Consider the following 21,282-nt stretch of genomic DNA (forward strand, 5'->3'; position numbering starts at 1 on the left):
TGCCATTCGACTCATTCGAAAAAATAGTAACTGATCGTCTTCGGAGACAGATTTTTTGTCAGTCTGAAAAATATATTTAAACTGTTATCAATTTTGTCATACGTTCCACAAATCAACTCATCTGCATTTATAAAGGTATACACAAAAAAGTTGCATACAAAAAAATATTTATGAGTCAGAAAAATTTCTTATTTACAAATATAAGAAAATATGGTATGTATAAAAATCAGTCCTTCAGAATTTGTTGAACTGTAGCTGGCATGGAAAAAGGGTTGGACTTTGTTGTGTGGTGTTAAAAACAAATATACGTAGGTATGTAATAAAATTAATTTATTTTATTTGTACGTCACATTTATGGTTGTATTTTTTATTGCAATGCAAATATTTACTATTCGTATTATTGGTATGTACATACATACATTTCATAGGAAAATTTTTGCATTTTATTTACTTTTTTTTTAACCCTTTATTATTGTTTCTATTTCAACTTAAAATATTTAAAATTTTTCTTTCTTTTTGGGTTTGGGTTTATTTATACAAGTAAGTTTGCGGGTACAATTTTTCGTCAGACATGTAAATAAAAATAATGTTTTTGTGCAAACGACTACATGCATAAACTTAAATGTTTTGACGATTTTTCAATTCAAGTGTTCAATGCTGACCAAGCATCCTTCTCGCTAGTCCATAGCCCTAATAAAGATAAATTCTTTTTTGTTTTGTTTTTTTTGCACAATAAAGAAGGTCAAATAATATAACCAGTATACCTGCTTCTCGATGCCCAAATCACCACTCTGACGTTTTATCGAAGCTCCCTGAAACTGCTCCACACTACCGTAAAAAATCAAACCAGGCTAAGTATTTCTCTTTGCAATTCAATAATATTTTGTTCAAAACTGAACTAATTTGCTTTTACAATACAAAACTACTTTTAAAATCATCCTACCAATATTATTTTTAGGTTTATTAGCAGCTGATTCCTTAGCAGCTCCTCCAAAAGTTGGGATGTGGTCAATAACCCTAATTCGCTCTCCGATTTCAATGCCTATATCCAGTACATAGCCATATACCATATATATGTGTACCGTTATGTACATAAGTATGTAAGAAAAAAAACCAACGGAAAAATAGAAAAAAAGGAGCGTCAAGCAACTACAGTTCTATTCCGTCATATATGTGCATGTGTATGTAAAAATGTGTGCTTGCATATATACGTATGAGTGGGTAGATCATAGCTAAGAGAGCAAACTCATCAAGGTAATCACGCATATATGTACGTGAGAAGATGTGTATGTATGTCTGTACATGCATATACATATGTACGTAATTATTCCAAAATTGATAATACATAAGCAAATGATGGCATAGAAAAAAAAAATTGCAATTTCAGTTACACGTCTGATGGGAATTGTAGTCTCACGGAACGTATGAACATAGGGGTTGGGTGCGAAATGCTTATTGTGTAATATTCGGTATATCAAATTCTGTATTAAAAATACAGCTAGAATTCTACAGCTACAAAATTGTATATTGTGAAATTCTATGCGGTAAAATTCTTTCCTTTCTTCTTTCTAATAGCGGCCGCCCATCAGCAGGGAGTGGCAAGCCTCCGAGTGTATTCCTGCCATGAAAAAACTCCTCATAAAAAACAGTCTGCTAGTCGTAGTCAGCTTAAGTGGTAGGTCCCTCCATTTGTGGAACAACATCACGACGCACGCCACAAATAAGAGGAAGAGCTCGGCCAAGCACCCAGAAAGGGTGTAAGCGCCAATTATACATACATATATTATATACTAGCAAACCCGGCCCCCTTCGCTGGGCACACTAAAATAGAATAGATATGGTTTAGAACAGAAAATATATGATTTTCATATTATTTATTTCTTTATTCTTTATTCAAGCGCTTTGGCATAAACAATATTTTTTGTTTTGCTATTTGTTTTTGAGTAAATATAAAATATAAATTGAAAATCAGGAAAAAAGAAGATTGTTTTTAAATTTCAAATCAACGCATATCGTCTTTTTTCCTGATCATCCATGAATTTTTCGTTTCAATTTATATATTTTATTAAGCATTGGAGCTTTTTTAACCATTATCCATTTATATTTTTCAAAAAAAAAAAAACGAAAAAAATTGTTTATTCCACGAACACATAATTTCATTCGGATTTCACATTAAATTCTCAAATTTCCTAAGAAATTATTCACTGTTCCAAAATCCACTCCAAAAAAATTCACAAACAATTTTTACATGTTGCACTTACGTTTTTTCCTTATGGCATCCAAATGAGAAAGAAATATTGACACATTGTAACTCACACTGTCAGTTTGACAGTTCAATTCCGCCCCAAGCGTTAAAAAAGTAAGCGACATTATGGCTGGTTCAAACGAACGCTGTACCTGTTGCCAGTGCTCTGAATTACAACCAAACTTTACGAAACCCATTTTCAATACTTACTTAACAATGTGCGTAAGTTTGGTTTAATTCGGTGCAAAGACACGGCGGGTCCACGTTTTGGCATATATTTCGAGACCCTAGTCATCAATAGGTATGAAAATTACCCCGTATTAAAGCACTTATCAACAGCTTTCATTTGATACCCATATTGTACATTAGGGTGTCCCGTCAATGTATGAAATTTTTTATTTTTCAAGATATCCAAACGCAAGAATTGTCAAAATTTGCGTAATTTTACACAGATTACGAATATCATAAGAAAATTTGAATTACATATTATCTTGAGGGCTCTACAGAACGTTAAAGTTTATTAAATCTTACATTTTTACAAGAATGAACCATATGCCGAAAATAACACAAAAGTTAAATTCATAAGCTGGTTTATTATGCAAATTAGTGAACTACAGAACAATAAAATAAAATAAACGAAGTAAAGCGGTCAATTAATAAAAGAATCTTAAAAAGATTTTTGTGCCCAAAATTTGGCATTTCTGCTCGAGATTGTAGCCTGGTTCTAATGAAACCATCTCTAGAGCTTGCGGCAGTTACACGTTGTGAGGCCTCTGTTACCGGTTTTACACACCTTTCCACTGATTGGGTATGACAAGGAAAGTCATCGATTTCCAAGATCTTATCTTTTGCCATGTTTTTTAGCTCCTCGTCTGAAATGTGACGAAGAACAGGGGGTGTTGTAGTTAGGCATTCGTCCCATAGAATCATTTGAGTGTAATCTCGGGCCGAGAAGTTAAGTTTTGGTGGCCTGAATATTCTGAGTTTTGTTGAAGATTCATTTTCTCTAGCTGTTATTATTTTCTGTAATGCCAGCTCCCGAATGTGATCCCTCTCATCAAATAACATACTGACAAGTAGGTTTTCTGGGTGCGCATAAAAGGCGTTTCTTTCGATAACAGGATCCACAACAGATTTCAAATTTTCTGGCAGAAATCGAGAGTACTGAGTCAATTGGTAAGTATGCTTCGCGCCATCCTTAAAAGAACTTTGTTGCTTGATAAGGAACCACATCGGGGCGTATGCTTTAACAACATAATTGACAAGCAGTTTCAAATTTTCTGTTGGATGAAGAGTACTTATATAAAGTCTGAGTATACGATTAGCAGTAGTAAGCCATCTCGAGTGCGCCATTTTTCCAGGTTGACGGTTTGCCAGCTCAGGAGCACAGAAACCAGTTGATACAGCATTACTCATCTGATAAAGGTATTTTTGATCTGTACTAAGATCATCGATCACATTTCTCGGCAAGTCAGGCAAATTACCAGCCACCGCACAGAAAGACACGGGGGTTTTAGTTTCACAGCCAACTAATTGTTTTCCGATAGGTCCAGAATATTCTTTAGGCCCAGAAGTGGGACCATCTAAAGTAGAAAATAGATGACGAAGCGGTAATTCGTTAGCATGAAGTAAACAAACACACCATTGGAGTGGCCGTTTTAAATATTGCTCTAAATTTTGAATCACGCCACCCTTCCAACCGGTATTAGTTGCAGTTCCGTCACATCCCACGCAAATCAGGTCATCTAACTTCCAACGTTGTCCTTCTAATAAAGTTGTGATCGAAATCTGAATTTCCTTCCCAGTCCCACGATTCGGCGTTGTGTGACCTAAATAAATTGATCCAGGTTCAGCCAAAACTGAGACGTGTTCTTCTAAAACTTCTTTGCGACGGTAGCGATTCCCTATTTTCTCATTTATCAGAGTCTTGTCCTTACGTCCATCAAAGTAAATGCTTTTTATAACGGTGCTTCCAATATCTTTTGAGGCTTCGGTCCGGGCTTTAGATACCGCTCTGTGGATCTTGTTTTTATCAATAACCAGAGTTAACTCTTTGGTAGAAACCAAGCCAACGTCTGCCAAAACCGCCGAAGTTACAGCCGCAGCAGATCGCAACGATAAGCCGTATCTGTCACAGACCTTAGCCACGGTAGGCAACGGCAGTGTGTTTCGATTTGCCGTTGAAGTTGATGGCGCCTCTACTGAGGGCATGCTGGTCGATGATCCCTCTAATATCGGATTTATTTCCAGACAAGATTCACTCATCGCATCTTCATAACAGGCTGAGTCCGAATAGGTTTCTTGAGTAGAACAGAACTTTTTTGTTGCCCTTGTTGATTCTTCTATTTGTCTCTGCTGTCGTTTCATTAATCTAGTCGTTTCCTTCTTATCAATTCCGCCAATAGCCATTTTCCTGTCATTTCTCTGATCCAACATAAAATTTCTTTCATTGATGGGAACTTTTTTAGGTTTTAAATATGAACAAAATTTGAAAGAAGTGCATTTACAAGCAGCAACGTCGAAGAGTTTTTCTGATAACACTGAGAAACATTTCAGTTTATTTTCATAGCTATCACTTCTTTTGTTTTTGGGGTATCTTTTTAAATGGAGATATTTTTCGAAATGTTGTTTTTGTAATTGAATAATTCGTTCTTTTGTTACGATTGGAATCGAAGCTTTGGTCCAAATATCGCATATTTTTTCAGAAACAATCGCAAATGTATCTGAATTTGATGGATCTTTTCCATTGTACTTCAATTTTAGATCGTGTTTTACGAATAAAATATATTTAATGACGTCCTTTATGGTTGGTAGCTGTCGATCGCCAAGTTCTTCGTAAGGTCCCAATATAGCACAAGTAGTTTCACTACGCCTCAAACTCATTATTTAATCCACTTTTAAAAATAAAACAATCGCAACTGCACTTTAACGACACAAGAAACTGAGTGGCTTTGAAGAAAACACTCCCTAGTTAAGGTAAGAAACACTTCGAATTATGTTGAAAATTGAGGGTATTTGCAGGTTGAAACCTAGCAAAGATTTAGTGATTGGGAACTTGTCAATGCATGCGAATTAAAATATTATGTTTACATTATACTTGAATGTAATAAAAAAGTTAATATTTTTGTATATTCAATTCAGTTCAGCGAAATTAAAAAATGCGAAAAATTACAAAAAAAGGTAAAATATTCTAAAGTTTGAAGATCGGTAGAGACCTGACGATATAATTTCATTTTTATTTAAAAATTATTTTTGGAATCTACAATTAATTACACAAATTTTAAGAGGTCTTGCGTTTAGAAAAACTAAAAAAAAATATTTCGGGACATCCTATTGTACATACACAACCAAAGGTTACCCGGGTCCACGTTTTGACCTATATCTCGAGACCCCAGTCACGGAGCGGCATGAAAAATACTCTGTACTAAAGCATTCACCAACAGCTTCAATTTGATATCCATATTGTACAAACACATTCTAGGGTCCACGTTTTGGTCTCTATCTCGAGACCCTAGTCACGGAGTGGCATGAAAAATACTCTGGACTAAAGCATTCACCAACAGCTTCCATTTGATACCCATATTGTACATACACATCCGAAGGTTACCCGGGTCCACGTTTTGACCTATATCTGGAGCCCTATTTCCAAAATAAAATATAATCCATGTTACTCGTGGATGATGTAGCTTTCGAATGGTGAAAGAATTTTTAAGATCGGTCCAGTAGTTTTTGAGCCTATTCATTACAACCAAACAAACAAAGTTTTCCTCTTTATAATATTAGTATAGATACATATGCATATGTATATATATATATAATTCTTTATAGCGTAATGATGCACTCTTTTTAAAATTATGTAGTTGAGAGGGTTGCAAATAATGAAAAGAAGGGGGTCCAAAAGATTATACAGTATTTTTTTAGCTAATTCTTTATTTTGAGGGCCTCTTTTAAAGGGGCTTTAAAGAAAAAATAAAAAAATATATTAAATAAAAAAAATAAAATTAATAAATAAAATAAAAAAAATAAAAAAATAAATAAATCACAAAGGATTTTGGTGTTCAGTTAATTGTTTTTTTTTTTTTTTTTTTTTCTAAACACAAACACTTTTGCGATTTTGCCCCACTGTAGACTACACATGGGTCTATAGCCCCGCATAAAAACGATAATTAACTTACATTAAACGCAAGATTTTTAGATAAGTGTGATAAATAATAAGATTTCCCCTAAATAATTTCGAATAATCGATTGGACAATAGTTTTGACAAAATTCTTCTTCTTCACTCTCCATAACAGCTTTTCTAGGTCAAATATGTTTGTATAAAACACTTTTTCATAAATCTGGAAAGCAAACAGTCCACTCTAAAATCCCAAATACGACTGCATATCTCTCATCCTGTGCCATGAAACATCAAACTTTTAGACTGATGTCTTCCCAATTGAATTCATTCAAGTAAAATGAAAGCTGAACTCTAACATCCCGCCCACACAAAACGCACTTCAAGCCATTAAAGACCCTCCGCCAAAATTTCTTTTCAAAAAATAACTGGCTTCTTCGCGCAAATCTCTCCAGTATGAACTGTAGCCATCCGGAGAACCTCAATTAAACTTTTTCTCATCAAAGAAAATAATCTGCAGTGCGAATTATCATCAGTCATTACACAAGTTAATTTGCTTTTATTTGCTTGCCTTTTCCCAAATTCCACGCAGCATTCGGAGTGCAGACTTAAGTCTTTGACATATCGTCCCCTTTCTGTGTTAACCTCGTATCTACAAAATCATAATTTTCAGTAAATCGATAAAAATGTTTAGAGTTACTTAACTTCTATGAAAAGTTATAACTTATTTCATACGATACTTATAGTAGATACGAAGTTTTTGAATTCGAACATGTAGATACAAGAAAAATCGAAACGCTCTGAAAAAAATTCTATAATCATTATGAACATTGCATGTTTTGTTTTACGTAACAGGTGTGCTAAGAAGTGTTTTTCACTAAAAATCTCAATTTCGAAAAAAATGAAGTTACGAGGTTAACACAGAGAGGGGACGATATGGTGTTTGGGTCTCCCATAGAAAGTGGCAAAACATAGATGAAGCAACGGTATAAATAAAAAAATGTTGGTAGCACTGGAAAAGAGCTGCCAAAAATTACATTTGTTAGAAGCCCTTAATGAGTGTTAGTAAGGCCACCTTTATACGGTTGCCGTTGCTTCAAATCGTTTATTGTGATGCTCGTGCTTTGTTAGGATCCTTTGTGCCCTCGTAATTCTCAATTTTTCTGTTGGATGTAGTCTAAAAAATAAAAATTGCAAAGTGCGTGAGACGACGGGAACATCAAAAGAGAATAAATGCGGTCTTATGAAGCTTAGCAAGTCTCAGAAAATAGGGCTGGCAGCATTGGCAATTGTGTGTTATACCTGTCTTAGGAGGCATAGCCATACTCGCTGGCGGTGAATCTGAGAAGTGATTAGTTTAAAGCGGCTATTATTGTTAAACTGCCAATTGTTTTCTCTTCTTTTTGAGTTTTTAATTCATGTAATATACATAAACTTTTTTTTTTTTTTCATTAAAAGCATCAAAAAAATTTTTTCTGTACGGTATTTTAAAAATACAGAATTATAGTGCAAAGGAAATTTATATACACGATTTCTATACGCAGAATATTATTTTATTATTATTACATCATTTTATCTTAACAGAATTTTGAAAATGCAGAATCATAACCCAAAGGAATTTAAGCTGTTTTGAATTTATTTCGTATTTTTTCAAAATGTTTACTCATAAGAAGTTCGTAAAGTAGAATTCACGCCGCTCCCCAGAGAAAGCCTGCCCTGCTTCGTCACCTGCAGATGTTTCGGCGCACTGCAAATTTTTGTTAATTTTTTTGTTCACATTATAACCTGCATGGTCTAAAATTAAAAAAATTTAAAAAATTTAAAATAACCCCAAAAATATGCAGAAATAACAGCTCTTCTTTTATGCTGTGCAAGAAATGCATGGCAATATTTATTAACAGTATCCCATTAGATGAAAATATGTCGTTACTTTTACTTAGAAATGCATAATAAATTGTAAACTTTTGATTTATTGAGTTGTGGCTCTATTGAAGTAAGTGAGCGATATGCTCACTACAAACACAAAAAAGTAGTAATTTGAAATAGAAAATCTATTAATATTTACACGATCTCTGTGGTTGCCCTTATTCATGACCGCAACTGTAACCTATTCGCGAAGGTCACATTAAAAGAATATAAAGTTTGCTCTCTCTATACGCAAAGGTAAAACAACAATGACAAAAACAATGTTTGTGCATATATAAGCGGTAAATTGGAGACAAAAAGTTTCAATTAATTAGATTACTGAGAGCCAACACAAAAACAATAAAAACTGAGGAGCCACTGATGCTCTCTGAACAAGTTAGGTATATATTTTCTGTATAGGCACCCTAGATATTTATGTATGCATGCAAGTAAATATGATAATCATGAGTTATGCGTAAGTATGGACATTTGCATTTACAAATGCGGATGATCGAAACTATGGAATTAAGATTTCCTTAGGACAAATATATAGTAAGTCAACGTGATGCATATATGGTGTTTATGGTATAATGGGTGCACTGTGAATTGTTAATATAACATTCTTTTTATTATTATATTTTTTTTTTTTGTTTCTTGTGTTTGCAGAAGGCAGTTGATGAAGATGCAGAAGTATTGTATTGATGTTTTGAAGGAACCTGAGGCTGTGTTTAATCAACAACATAGAGGGATCAGGTTAAAGAAGTAGAAAAATAAAAACGGAAGTTGAAAAATGACAGCGGATACACTTGCAAATAAAGTACGATGACTGTTCGAACGAAAAGAAAATATTTCGGATTTACGATTTTTTTGAATACTGGCAGCTAAGTCAACATTTGCTATGAAAAATATGACTTTAAAATACTTGCGTACCCAAAAAGCTGCCCAGCCTTCGGGTTATTGAGCAATTTTTAGTGAAGTAAGTCAGCTTACTTGCTGGGTATAAAAACCTCAATATTATTGCTTTAGCATTGCAATATAAAATTATTCTATTAAATATTTACACTATGCAACATTAATTTTTTCACCAAGAATCGGCTTGGTATTTTTTGGTAAGCCGAATCCGGTTTAAAATGTTTTATACTACCAGTACATCATTATTTAGAAAAAAAATTTTCTCCAAAAACGCAATTTCACTATTTTTAAGAATTGGTAGTTCAAAAAAAAGTTCGCTAAAATTTGAAAATTGTTAAAAATTGGAGTTAAAGATTTCTCAGTTGTTCGCAATTTTATACCCCTTTTATATCCTTTTACCCACTGAATTTCGGTATAATAAAGAGCAAGTTTCAAGAATTTTCTTTCATATAAAGTCTTTTATATGAAGGAAAATGCTCAACACTGCAGCGAAAAAAAAATTTCTCGAAATTCTCTGGATACTAGCACTTTGAAGAATGAATGGGCTATATAACTGCATACCAATTATTTCCAAAAATTCTGAATAAAAAACGGGATTCTTAGACTTTTTTTTTTAATGTTTTTAAATAGTCGCGAACTTTGTACACAGTTGGAGCGTGGAATTACATAGTTTTCGTTGTACAATGCAATATTAGTTTATAAAAAAAAACAAAAAAGTTGTATACAACAAGAGCATGGCAAATATATAGCTGTATGTAAGGATGTATGAGGACTCTATTGGTTTTTTTAAACGTTTTTGAGTTACTCATAAAGTCCAGTGGGGCTACTGAACTTTTGGAACAGAGGCCAGTATATGTATGGTAAGTAGTAAGGCAGGAAGGGCTCTGGAGAAAACTACAATTAACTATTTTACTGACGAGTTATAAAGTAGCCTGTTTAGAGTTAACTTTTCGTAATTTTTTCACTTTTTTGTTTGTAATATTATCCTAAACGAGAATTTGATATTTTTTTAAGTTTTTTTTTTTTTTTAATTACTTTAATAAATGGGGATCTCATATCAAAAAGCGGACATTTCAAACTGCCGTGTCACATTTCAGCCAATGGCATAGTTGTTGGCCATAGGAACGAAAAAGGTTATTGCAATAAAATAGCGGTTATTTATTTACTTCTACCTTCCACTCAGTTAAAATTAAATTTTTCTTAACTTTTATCTTTCATTCAATAACTGGCATTCACTAGCATAATAATCAATTCGTTCCAACACTTCCTCCACAAATATCTCTGTTTATTTTCACACTTTTCTTGCTACAAATATTACCGCCTTACACATTAAGCTAACTGCACACAGTCCCGCCCGTTTACTAAAAGTTTATCTCCCAAATCGGTCGAACTCAAATTCCAATACTTTGTAATCCAAATAGCGTCCGAATTTCGTCGTTAAATCATCAAAACTGTCAAGCACATCCAACTTTTGCTTCACATCTGCATTCACCTGCGCCGCCTCTACCTCGCCGAGCACACTTTTTATCTTTGCCACAAACTGCGCTGCTTCTTGCTGTTTCAGCAGGTACATTAAAAACTCTCTAAAGAACTGCAGTTGGACATTGAGCAAAGCCTTGTCCTCAGGCTGAGCATCCAATAGCTTCCATAAAGTGGACGAAAACCCCTCTTGTATTGCTGTGAAAGCGGCATATTTCTTATCGAAGTCCTCAATCTTCGCAGCGCTTTCATATGCCGGCAACAGCTTTTCAATTTCCTCAGCCACTGGGCCGCTCACCTGTGACAACAACTGGCGCATACTCCACTCTTGTATGCGTATGTCCTCGTTGAGGAATTGTTCGTCGTATTGTAGGCTGAGGTAACCCATGAATTCTTGACGTTGTGCGCCTTCATATGCGAGCAACAATTTCTCCTCGGCTAAGGGATCTTCCGTATTGGCGGCTTCTGCGTAACGCGCAAGCATCTGCTCCAATTCGTCAGCATATTGTGGTGCGACATTTTTTTGAATACGCGCCAAACGGTGAGCTGTGTAGCTCAGGTGACTGCTGATTTGCGCCTTCAACTCGTCCACATCAACTTCAGCCTTATCGGCTGCGATGAACTGCGGAGTCAACGGAGAAGAAGAAATGAAGTTTTTGTGTCATTCCATTTTTTATGGAAACTTTGATTTCTTCGTACCTGTAGCGCGAAGATTACTTGAATTTGAATCAGCAGCAGCTTTCGCAAAAACATTCTATTGATTTATTTGACTTTCTACTACGAAAATGTATTCTCTACTGCAAGCGTTCGAGCGTCTTAAAGAGTGCACGAGTCGCGTGCAACGCACTTTTATTGCAAAATACACGGCAAAAGTATGTAGTGGTCCCGATACATGGCTGTAATGAATGCTTTTTAGCTTAGAAATTCGTCTGTTATCTGCCCAGGCAGGATTCGACGTTAGTCTCGCTCAAAGTCTAAGAAATTACTGCTCACTGAGCGAAAAATTCTAAAAAATATCAAAGCACTAATTTTTTGGTTTTGCAAATTTCGTTTTACAGAAAATTCAATGACATTTCCAAGAGCAATGCACCAAATGCATACGTAAGTACCCAAAGCATAAATGACCGCAAAGAGCAGTCCATAATTGAGTTAAGGTGGCTGCAATGCAATTTGCTAAGTAATTGAAGTGACTCGGATTAGTGAGCTCTAAGCATAAGAAAAATACAAAAACAAATGGAAGTGGAATGAATGGTTGACTGCGACATAAAAAATATGTATGAAGGTTTGCATGTGAGCTACTGCCTTATGTAGAGCAAATTTTGAAAGAAGCAAATGATTATACGAAGTAGGGCTGTTAAATTCTTAAACCGACGCTTCTGTAGAAGAAATCCACATACGTCACCACCTGCAACCGTGAACTGTTAAATGTGCAGGCGTCTCTTTCACTTCTTTCTCTTTCTCTTTGCTTAAGCGGAAGAATGGCAGGAATGGCAATACAGCTATGAATTGTTGTAAATCCTTGAAGCCGCGGTACTAAATCTCAACTGTGAACTATTGAAAGAAACTCGCGAGTGAAGCTAATAAGCATTACCAAGAATATCGAGGCAACGTTGAAGATTATTTACATGGCAAGAGTATCCCTTGCACTTTAAAAACGGATGACTACCCTATGATCATAAAGTACCGGGAATGTTTAAAGAAAACAAAACAGAGTTCAATTTCCGCCAAATATATGTTATCTCCTTCAAAATATGACCCGTCTGAAGCATGGCACATATGTGCCAACGTTTAACCCAGTCCTCCAAGTACCCTTGGTAGGCCGGCGAAGGGATGGCCTTCAGCTCCTTCGTCGCATTCTCTTTGATCTCCTCTATCGACTGAAATCTCCTTCTACGAAGTGGTAACTTCAACTTGGGAAACAAAAAGAAGTCACAGGGGGTCATATTAGGTGGATACGGTGCTTGCACGATGGTATTTAGTTAGTGTTTGGTCAAATAATCCAACACAATTTGGGCTTGATGCGATGGCGCGTAATCATCATGCAAAATCCAAGAATTATTTGACCACATTTCCGACCGTTTCCGACGTACAGAATCTCTCAAATGCTTCAAAACGGATAAACAATATTCTTTATTGACTGTCCGGCCCGATGCACTACGCCTTGGCAATCAAAGAAAACAGTCGAAATCACCTTCCCGGTACTTTTTAATCATAGGGTATATCGAAAAAATTGGTAATGTGGCTCGATCTGATAGCTTCACCGGAAATCAAATTATTGGTCAGCATTAGCACCTTTACGTTCTGCTTAAACTCCTCGAAATTATAACGAAAAACATTCCTGAATTGTTAAAGAACATTTCATGGGTCCTCATCAAGACGTTTCTACCAAAGTATAGCATTTCAATGTTATACCATCCGCTTTGTTAGCCGGATTTTGTGTAGAGATAATTCTATATATTTCTTAAGATCAAATCATCATATAAAAGAATAAGAATTGAGTCCGTCCAAGCAGTGAAAAGGACGCCACATGCGCTTTAAGAAGCTGGTATAAACAAACTTCCGGTACTTTTTCGAAAAACGGAAGTTCGTCATAGTGATTTATGGAGTTAAAGCGGCGCTGTAAGCTGAAGCTGGCATAAACTGCATCAGTCTCGCAATTTAATAGCCACACCTCGTACATATGTAAATACTGAATTTAATCAGATTTGACCGAAAAATTCTAAAACTTATCTTTCTGATGATAAATGTTGGCTTTCTGTGTGCAAACTTGCATCAGTCTCAAAAGGAGAGGTGAAGCTTTACTCGAGTAGAGGTCGGGTTTGTTATGCCAGGTAAGGATTTTACAAATTCACCTGTGTGTTTATGAAAGGTGAATATTGTTTCACAATTTCTTTATATAGCCAGCAGAAAAACTATAGAACATCAAAATTTTGACCAGTTTCGACTACTTTTTTCATTCATTTTTTATTGTACAAAAGATGGCATTCAAATAAATAAGATTTTAACATTTTTATTCAGCATTTTTAGAAAAAATTTGGACACTCAGTTTCGAGAGTTCGAAAATTTCGAGCTCTCATTATATTTTTTTTTTTTTTAATGGAAATACCTTATTTGCAATCTATCTTAGAATAGAGATATTCAGCAAAAGAGATCTTATTACCTAATGACGAATTGAGAAGCAAACGTTTTATAAGACTTCTAATCGGACAGATGAGCAATGCGCAATACCTGAGTGAGTATTTCTGAAAGGTTACGGCGCGTCGCGAACGTTAAAAAATTTAGCACTTTGCGACAAATTTTTGTGGCAGTTCAAACCAGCCCAGACTTTGTTAATATTTTCTGAAAGTATACCTATCCACTAGGCATATTTTCATAGTCCACATTCGCTTATTGTTCAGTCAAACGGTTTCATAGACATATACAACGAGAATATTTCCTTTAGGAGGTATTGAAAGTAGTGTTGAGCTTCTGTAGAAATTCTCGTGGCATGTTGGAGGCGTTGAAGGTTTTGCTTTAGAAAGCCTCAAGAAAAATTTTCTGAAGAATAATTTTCTAGAACATTTTAGGCTTCTCTAGCCTCTTTTTTTTTTGTAGAGTTTCTAAGTGGCCTAACGGCCCTTTTGGGTGGGAGCTAGTGGACTAAAATGTTCAACAAAAATATTTCTAGTGAAATTTTAGTGTGCAACCAGTTACTTCGTTCAGGCAAATATTTCAACCTTGTTTCACTTTTTTGAAACAACTTAGGTCGGGACATAAGAAGAAATTATTAGCTAACGTTCGCGAATCCATCAAATGTTTTATTACTTCCGCAAATAGAGAGACCTACAGTCTTAAGGCCGACTCCGAATGAGGAGCTTTTTTATAGCAGAAATACACTCGGAGGTTTGCCGTTGCCTGCCGAGGGGCCACTTTTTCCATGATTTGGTGTTTCATGCGCGCATCTGTGTCACGTGCCAACAAATTCGGCTACGGCGACCGGGGTCAGATTTCGGAAAATAAAGGGTCATCAATTTAGAGGAATCGGGTTTTAAATTGAGATAAAACCGCGAAAATTCAAAGTGATTGGATAATCTTTATAAATTTGGTTAAAACCATTCATGAAATTTATTATTTAAAGATGATCTCTTTCAAGCGTTGGACGCAACTGCACCGTAATGCGTACGTTTTCCATGATGAAATGTCAATGAATGCTGAAAAAAAGTATGTATTTAGTTTGACAGCAGTCACGCGTGATGTGTCAAAAAAAACCTTATTGGAAGGTAGTCACCCTGGGCCCTGGGTAGGGCCTGTGATTGCAGGGCAGTGCAAAGAACTCAACAATAAAGTTCGTAGTAAATTTTATTCAGTGATAAACAAGATTTTATCTAAAAGGTTCTGTCATTCATTAAGAAATTCTATTCATATTTTATTTCAAAAATGCTTTCTTTGATTTGCGCACTGCCTAAACTATTTGACATTTTATTTGATTACTAAAGCAACAACTCAATACAAAATTCACATTATTTCCTTACGGTGCATAAAAACTGCCGCGCGCATCACACTCCGAAAGTTGTTACATTAGAAAAAACCCGCCTATTTTCAAATTATATCTAATTAGTCAATTTGCAAAAAATACTTAAAAATGCACTATCAGTCGCACGCAATAAACGCACGCTTTCACTAGCAGCAAATACAAAGCACAAACAAATAATTATGTAAGAACATATTTAATGGCTTTATCAGAAAAATAATATTACAAATATTCGTCCAAAGCCTATATTCTACAGTTCAATAGCAAACCGTACAAAGTCTAAGCAGTAGAGCACTTCTTTTTGTAAGTCTTTTTATTTTATATTTATATTTAAGTAAATGCCATGAATTCATTGTGAGAACAAAGGTCAGTAATGTAACGATAATGAAGGCTCATAATGAAAATTCCTGCAAGGCAAAAGCATCCAAATTGTTTTCATGTGAGTATATTTTTCATCTTACGAGTGAATTCGAAGACGCTTAAAAAGTTAAGTCGTGTGCATGTTAAGGGCACAATTTATTATAAGGATTTTTAATAAAGTGTTGATTGTTTCGTAATGGTCACTTGCGATGACCATCAAAAAATATAAATAAAAAATATGGCACAGTATCTGCTCCGGAAATTAAAATATTCCTTTCATTTATTTCAAATCTAAAACATAATTATAGTTTTTACAGACCACTTAGCGCTAGCATGAGCTTAAATTACTAATGATAGTTACATAAATAAATTTAAAAAAAAAGTTTAAAAATTCATAAAATTCATTCTTTGGCACTGAAAGTGAAGCGAAATCTCATTGAATTCTCTTAGTCCGCCGGAAATAGGAGCATTACGCGCATAATTTGTGTTAAGAAATTTGGGATGAAATGGGTAAGTAGTCGGGTAGAGATCTAGTGGAGATATGAAAGTGAATGCTCCGCAAGAGGGACCATTTCTGTTTTAATTACATTAAAATCAAAAGACAGTCAGAGTATAGACTTTCTACTCTCTAGAGACTTAGAGTTAATTAATATCAAATGGCAATTATAAGAAGCGGAGAATTTTAATGACCTGAGAGCATATAATATTTAAGGAACGCAATTCAACTCTCTCAATCGCAAATTGGTCACACGGCCCCCAGATATAGTAAATGCTGCATATTCTCATTTAGAGCGCACAAAGAAAGTAGAAAAAAATTTGAGAGTGTAAGGGTCCGAGAACTCGAGCTATTACGCCGTATAAAACCTAGGATGGAGTAAAAAGTGGATACAACAAAGTTATTATTATTATTTATTAAAACATGATTCAAATTACAGATTAATCTAATGTAAACGCACTAGCTACCCGGACTATCGGCTACAACAAAGTTAATGTGACTATTGAATGAAAACTGGAAGTCAAGGATCACACCTAGATCTTGGATTTCATGAACAGATTGATATAAAATATGGAATGTATGTCTCTGCTTAAAGCATCAATAGATTGGACTAAATAGATTTTTTATGGAATTATGGAGGTGACCAAAAACAAAAAAGTCTCTAAAAACAGGTACTTCTTATACAACCTTATGCAAGTCAAAATTTTCTCATCCAATTTGGAGAAATGGGGTATCATTGATTACCTTAATAATTTTTGTCACAAAAATTTTGTTTAAAAGGCTCCACTTTTTAATATTTGAAATTTCGTTTCATATGCCCACTATTTTTTCGATTAAACTGTAAACATTAAAAGGATTAAAATTTTACCATTCAAATAGGTTATTTTCATAGATTGAATCTCAAAGTCTTCAGAAGATATGATTGTTTAAAGATATTACTATTTGAGTGAAATGGAATACCATTTTGCTTAAGTTTGTTACGTTTTACTTAGAACTGCTGTATACATATGCACTTCATGCATATTTCTATGTTTTGAACACAAGATAAGGTTGGGCTATGTTGTAGCGGCTGTCCACTCAGGCTCTTAGCCCATCGCGATATAACATGGGGAGCTCCCTAAATCCAATGTTAGCTGAGGTTAGAATAAATGGCTACTCTTGCGAGGGGCCCACTTGGACAAATACTCAAACTCGTCCGTTGTGATGCCGAGCAGCTGAGAAGAAGGTGTTGAGATGATTCCATCTTGTCCTCCAGACAGTTTTTACCGAAAAGACTTGAAGTTTGGACACATAACGGACACTGTCGGGTAAGGATACAAATCAAATTCGAGAGCTGTAAACTTTTCAAAAATTTTAGAAGATCCCTGATTACCATAGAGCTGAGATCTTCAAATTCATAAAGAAATTATTTACACAGCAGCAGCACAGCGGCGCAAAAGGCGCAAGACCGTCTTCTTTGTTTATACAACTTCTGCAGAAGGAATATGTATGCACGCCCAGCCCCTGAGCGTATCTGCCTTTAAGACAGTGCCTCTTTATAACAGAAATCAGTGTGCTACGGCTGTGTTTATTTTGCCTTAACAGAGGAGCCGTGCACTTAGCATTGAGCATCGGTCACAATTTTCGGGCGATTCTGCAAGTGGGTTCGTTACGCCATGTTTCAATTGCTTTTATTAAGAATTTCTCAAAAATAAGTAGCTTGCATGTTTGTAGGGGTATGCCTATGTCATTGTCTGTGCGCACGTCAGCCAACTTGGTTCCGACTCTCACTAGTTCGAGGGCGCTACAATTCCCCTCGATGTCATAATGACTAGGAACCCATGATACATTTGAGCAAAATGGCACAGCCATGCCATTAAGAGATACGCGGCATACATGGCTAACTTGGGGATTTTCGACTGTTTTGTAAGGGATATTATCGCCGCCTGCCTATCAGTGCAAATGTAGATATCATCTCCAGTATCGCAACACATTATACCACTGTCACGACCTCAATCATTGGCGTCAGCTCAGGCTAATGACACTGCAATCGTCGGAGAGCTGAAAACTAAAGAAAATTTCCAGATTTTCGGAATACATTTGCCAATAAAAACTGTACGAGGGTTGCTAGTTAAGTTTTGAGATTTACAAGTAAACAATGTGTTTAACATATTTCAAGAAAAACACAACTACCACGACACAAAACACTAAAAAATCTGCCAATAAAAACTATACGTGGGTTGCAACTTAAGTTTTGAGATTTGCAGTCAAAGAAAATATATATTTACTGAAGGACAAATACAACAATCACGGCACAAAACATACGGTACAAATTAATGTTTGCCAATTAAAACTATACGAGGGCTCTTACTTAAGTTTTGAGATTGGCAAGAAAACATTTTTTTATTATTGAAAGAAACACGCAACTACCACGGCACAAAACACAAAAAAATCTGTCAATAAAAACTACACGAGGGTTGCAACTTAAGTTTTGAGATTTGCAGTCAAAGAAAATATATATTTACTGAAGGACAAATACAACAATTACGGCACAAAACATACGGTACAAATTAATGTTTGCCAATTAAAACTATACGAGGGCTCTTACTTAAGTTTTGAGATTGGCAAGAAAACATTTTTTTATTATTGAAAGAAACACGCAACCACCACGGCACAAAACACAAAAAAATCTGTCAATAAAAACTACACGAGGGTTGCAACTTAAGTTTTGAGATTTGCAGTCAAAGAAAATATGTACTTACTGAAGGACAAATACAACAACCACGGCACAAAACATACGGTACAAATTAATGTTTGCCAATTAAAACTATACGAGGGCTCTTACTTAAGTTTTGAGATTGGCAAGAAAACATTTTTTTATTATTGAAAGAAACACACAACTACCACGGCACAAAACACAAAAACATCTGTCACCAAAAACTATACGAGGGCTGCAATTTAAGTTTTGGGATTAGCAATCAAAGAAAATGTTTACGTATGGGCGGAAAAATACACCAACCATGGTACAAAACTTAAAAAACTGTGCAAGCTAGTGTTTGCCAATAAAAACTATATGAGGGCTGTTACTTAAGTTTTGAGATTGGCAAGAAAACATTTTTTTCATTATTGAAAGAAAAACTCAACTGCCACAATACAAAACACAAAAAAATCTGTCAATAAAAACTATACGAGGGTTGCAATTTAAGTTTTGAGATTTGCAATCAAAGAAAATATTTGCATATTGAAAGAAAACCACTATAACCACTAACCAAGCACTGAAGTTTCGCGATTGGCAAGTAAAAATAAATATTTCTAGCCACTAATGGTTTAAATGTTTATCGAAATAATCAATGCAAGTATTTTTTCAGCTATTAGAAAAATATGCGGTAACCAACGCGAAAGAGTATTTTTGTCAACCAACTATTCGTGTAATATTGAACGGAAGAGGAACTCATGTCCAAGCATGACTCTATCGCAGAAGGCACTATACTATATGTGACATGCCGATATTACAACTCCGATTGACGCACAGCTTCGATTTGCTCAGGCACAACAACTGGTTTTCGACGAGCTTCACTAAATTCGGTCTGTAGCAAAGTAAAACCGCAATTGAGTTGGTAAAACTAGCGAAATAAGTGACTTCATCATTAAATCCGAAGCACATCGAGAGGCATTGTGTTACTGCTTCAATGCACGTCGAAAATGTTCACGGTTTAATTTCATTTAATTTTTTTTTTTTTTATCAAGCTGATTATTCCAAGTACCTGTAAAAAGCACAAATTGCACTCGTATGAAAAAATGAACTGACAACGATTGCGATTAAAAGTGTCAGGTCTTACGATGGCAATGTCAGATTTCAAATTTATTATGCTGTTGCCATGTCCCAACACTTAAGTAGCTACTACAAAATAAAAATTTTCTTAGTAGTAAGTCGAGGGTTTAACGATGCCGCATTTTACGATATATATTTACCTAAGTATTGCAAAAAAGCTTCGAAAAAAAATCATTTAGAAAACCAATAAATTCAATTTTTCGCTATTTTTATTTTCACACGAGCGCCAATGCATTAGTCCCTTTATTGGTCGCACATTCAACAACATTGCAATAAACTATATTTATGAGTACATTTATACTTACAAATAATCATTGCTTACAAAACTCATAACTCACACAGCCATTTAATGCTTCTCAACGTACTTCTCCTTCAAGTAGTTGAAGAGCTCCTTGTTGGCGGGGTTGGTGATTTCGTAGTAAACCTTTTGCTTCTCTTCCAAGGTGGCGGCAGCCAAACCTGCTTCAGCCTGTGTCTTCAAAGCGGCGATCTCCTCCTTGTATTGCACATCAGACTCGGCTAGCAAGCCATCGAAGAATTTGATCGCACCGCTCAAACCCTTTTCGATCTGAGGCAAGTTTTGCTTCTTCAAGAACTCCTGGAAACTGGCACTGAGGTCCTTTGTAAATTTTGAGTAACTTTCGACCTTCTTAGCGGCATCAGCCTCCTTCGTGATGGCGTTCAAGGTTTCAATGGCCTTTTCAATATCTGGCTTAAAATCATTAGATTCGGCCTTTTCCAACAGAGCCTTGTAGAATTCGAGCGAGCGCTCTACTTCAGCATCAATGTTCAGTTCCTGCAATTTCTTGCTTAAATATTTATTGAAATCTTCGGGGAAAGAGCCGTGCAGGCCATCCAAAATCCTGGTTTTTTCCTTGTGGTCGGTCTCCTTAAGCGCAGCCTCGGTCTGGCCGATCAATTTCTCCAAATCGGCTTTGTATGCAGCATCAACATCGGGAAGGATCTTGTTGTAAGCACTCAAATTTTCACGCAGGTCGCCGTCGATTGATTCGGCTATGGTAGCAGCGAAAGACAACTATTTGAAGAAAACAGAAAGATATTTTGTTATTATCGTCCATCAAAAGCACAAAATTTAATATCTTTACTCACCTGCGCGCACGCCGCTACAAAGAGAAATGCAGCAATGAAAAATTTCGCCATTTTTTATATAAACACAAAATACGTCCACACACTTGACCGGCTCAACTGAGACTCACAATCGAATGCGCAGCCGCCGCTTCTATTTATACCTATGACAGAATAGTGCCGTCGGCTATAAGCGTAAATTTTATATTTACGTTTTTTCGCTACTGAGAAATATCAAACCAAAACACAAACAAAAAAATCTGTTTGTTCTGTCGAACTCTTTTTTTTTCTTTGCGGCAACTTGACCGTAAATGCTCTTGTTTTATTGTTTGTTCTCTGTTTATTTCTTTTGCGGTTAATTTA

At 35.5% G+C, this 21,282-nt stretch overlaps 3 protein-coding genes and 1 long non-coding RNA gene across 5 annotated transcripts in view; all 4 read right to left on the reverse strand.

Moving 5' to 3' along the window:
- Positions 1-21,282, reverse strand: part of LOC128864203 (thrombospondin type-1 domain-containing protein 4) — a 203,148-nt gene that overhangs the window by 91,494 nt on the left and 90,372 nt on the right. The window contains exon 1 of one of the 2 annotated variants that reach the window (XM_054103765.1): positions 2,262-2,293. The exons of the other annotated variant lie outside the window; for it this stretch is intronic. The gene's annotated coding sequence lies outside the window, so the exon portion shown is untranslated. Of the gene's footprint in view, positions 1-2,261; positions 2,294-21,282 lie in introns of those variants that run through there. 2 annotated transcript variants of the gene reach the window in all.
- Positions 310-1,892, reverse strand: LOC128864209 (uncharacterized). The gene is made up of 2 exons (XR_008454657.1): positions 765-1,892; positions 310-690 (listed from the first exon to the last, which is right to left on the reverse strand). It is a non-coding gene; the product is annotated as an uncharacterized LOC128864209 (long non-coding RNA).
- Positions 10,321-11,607, reverse strand: LOC128864206 (uncharacterized). The gene is made up of 2 exons (XM_054103767.1): positions 11,356-11,607; positions 10,321-11,278 (listed from the first exon to the last, which is right to left on the reverse strand). The coding sequence occupies exons 1-2, from the start codon at positions 11,407-11,409 to the stop codon at positions 10,547-10,549; spliced, it is 786 nt and encodes a 261-aa protein (XP_053959742.1). The 5' UTR covers positions 11,410-11,607; the 3' UTR covers positions 10,321-10,546.
- Positions 20,025-21,061, reverse strand: LOC128864207 (uncharacterized). Its single transcript, XM_054103768.1, has 2 exons — positions 20,944-21,061; positions 20,025-20,869 (listed from the first exon to the last, which is right to left on the reverse strand). Exons 1-2 carry the CDS (start codon positions 20,992-20,994, stop codon positions 20,180-20,182), a joined length of 741 nt encoding a protein of 246 aa, XP_053959743.1. The 5' UTR covers positions 20,995-21,061; the 3' UTR covers positions 20,025-20,179.

This window comes from Anastrepha ludens, chromosome 5 (genome assembly GCF_028408465.1).
Source record: "Anastrepha ludens isolate Willacy chromosome 5, idAnaLude1.1, whole genome shotgun sequence".
Classification (NCBI taxonomy): domain Eukaryota; kingdom Metazoa; phylum Arthropoda; class Insecta; order Diptera; family Tephritidae; genus Anastrepha; species Anastrepha ludens.

What these genes read in the sequence shown, in the direction of transcription:
- LOC128864206 (XM_054103767.1), bottom strand. Translation starts at nt 11,409, where the DNA reads ATGTTTTTGCGAAAGCTGCTGCTGATTCAAATTCAAGTAATCTTCGCG. An exon ending in AAGTAATCTTCGCGCTACAG is followed by an intron (nt 11,279 to 11,355) that starts GTACGAAGAAAT and finishes TTGACTCCGCAG; the next exon opens with TTCATCGCAGCCGATAAGGC.
- LOC128864207 (XM_054103768.1), bottom strand. Translation starts at nt 20,994, where the DNA reads ATGGCGAAATTTTTCATTGCTGCATTTCTCTTTGTAGCGGCGTGCGCG. An exon ending in TTGTAGCGGCGTGCGCGCAG is followed by an intron (nt 20,870 to 20,943) that starts GTGAGTAAAGAT and finishes TTCTTCAAATAG; the next exon opens with TTGTCTTTCGCTGCTACCAT.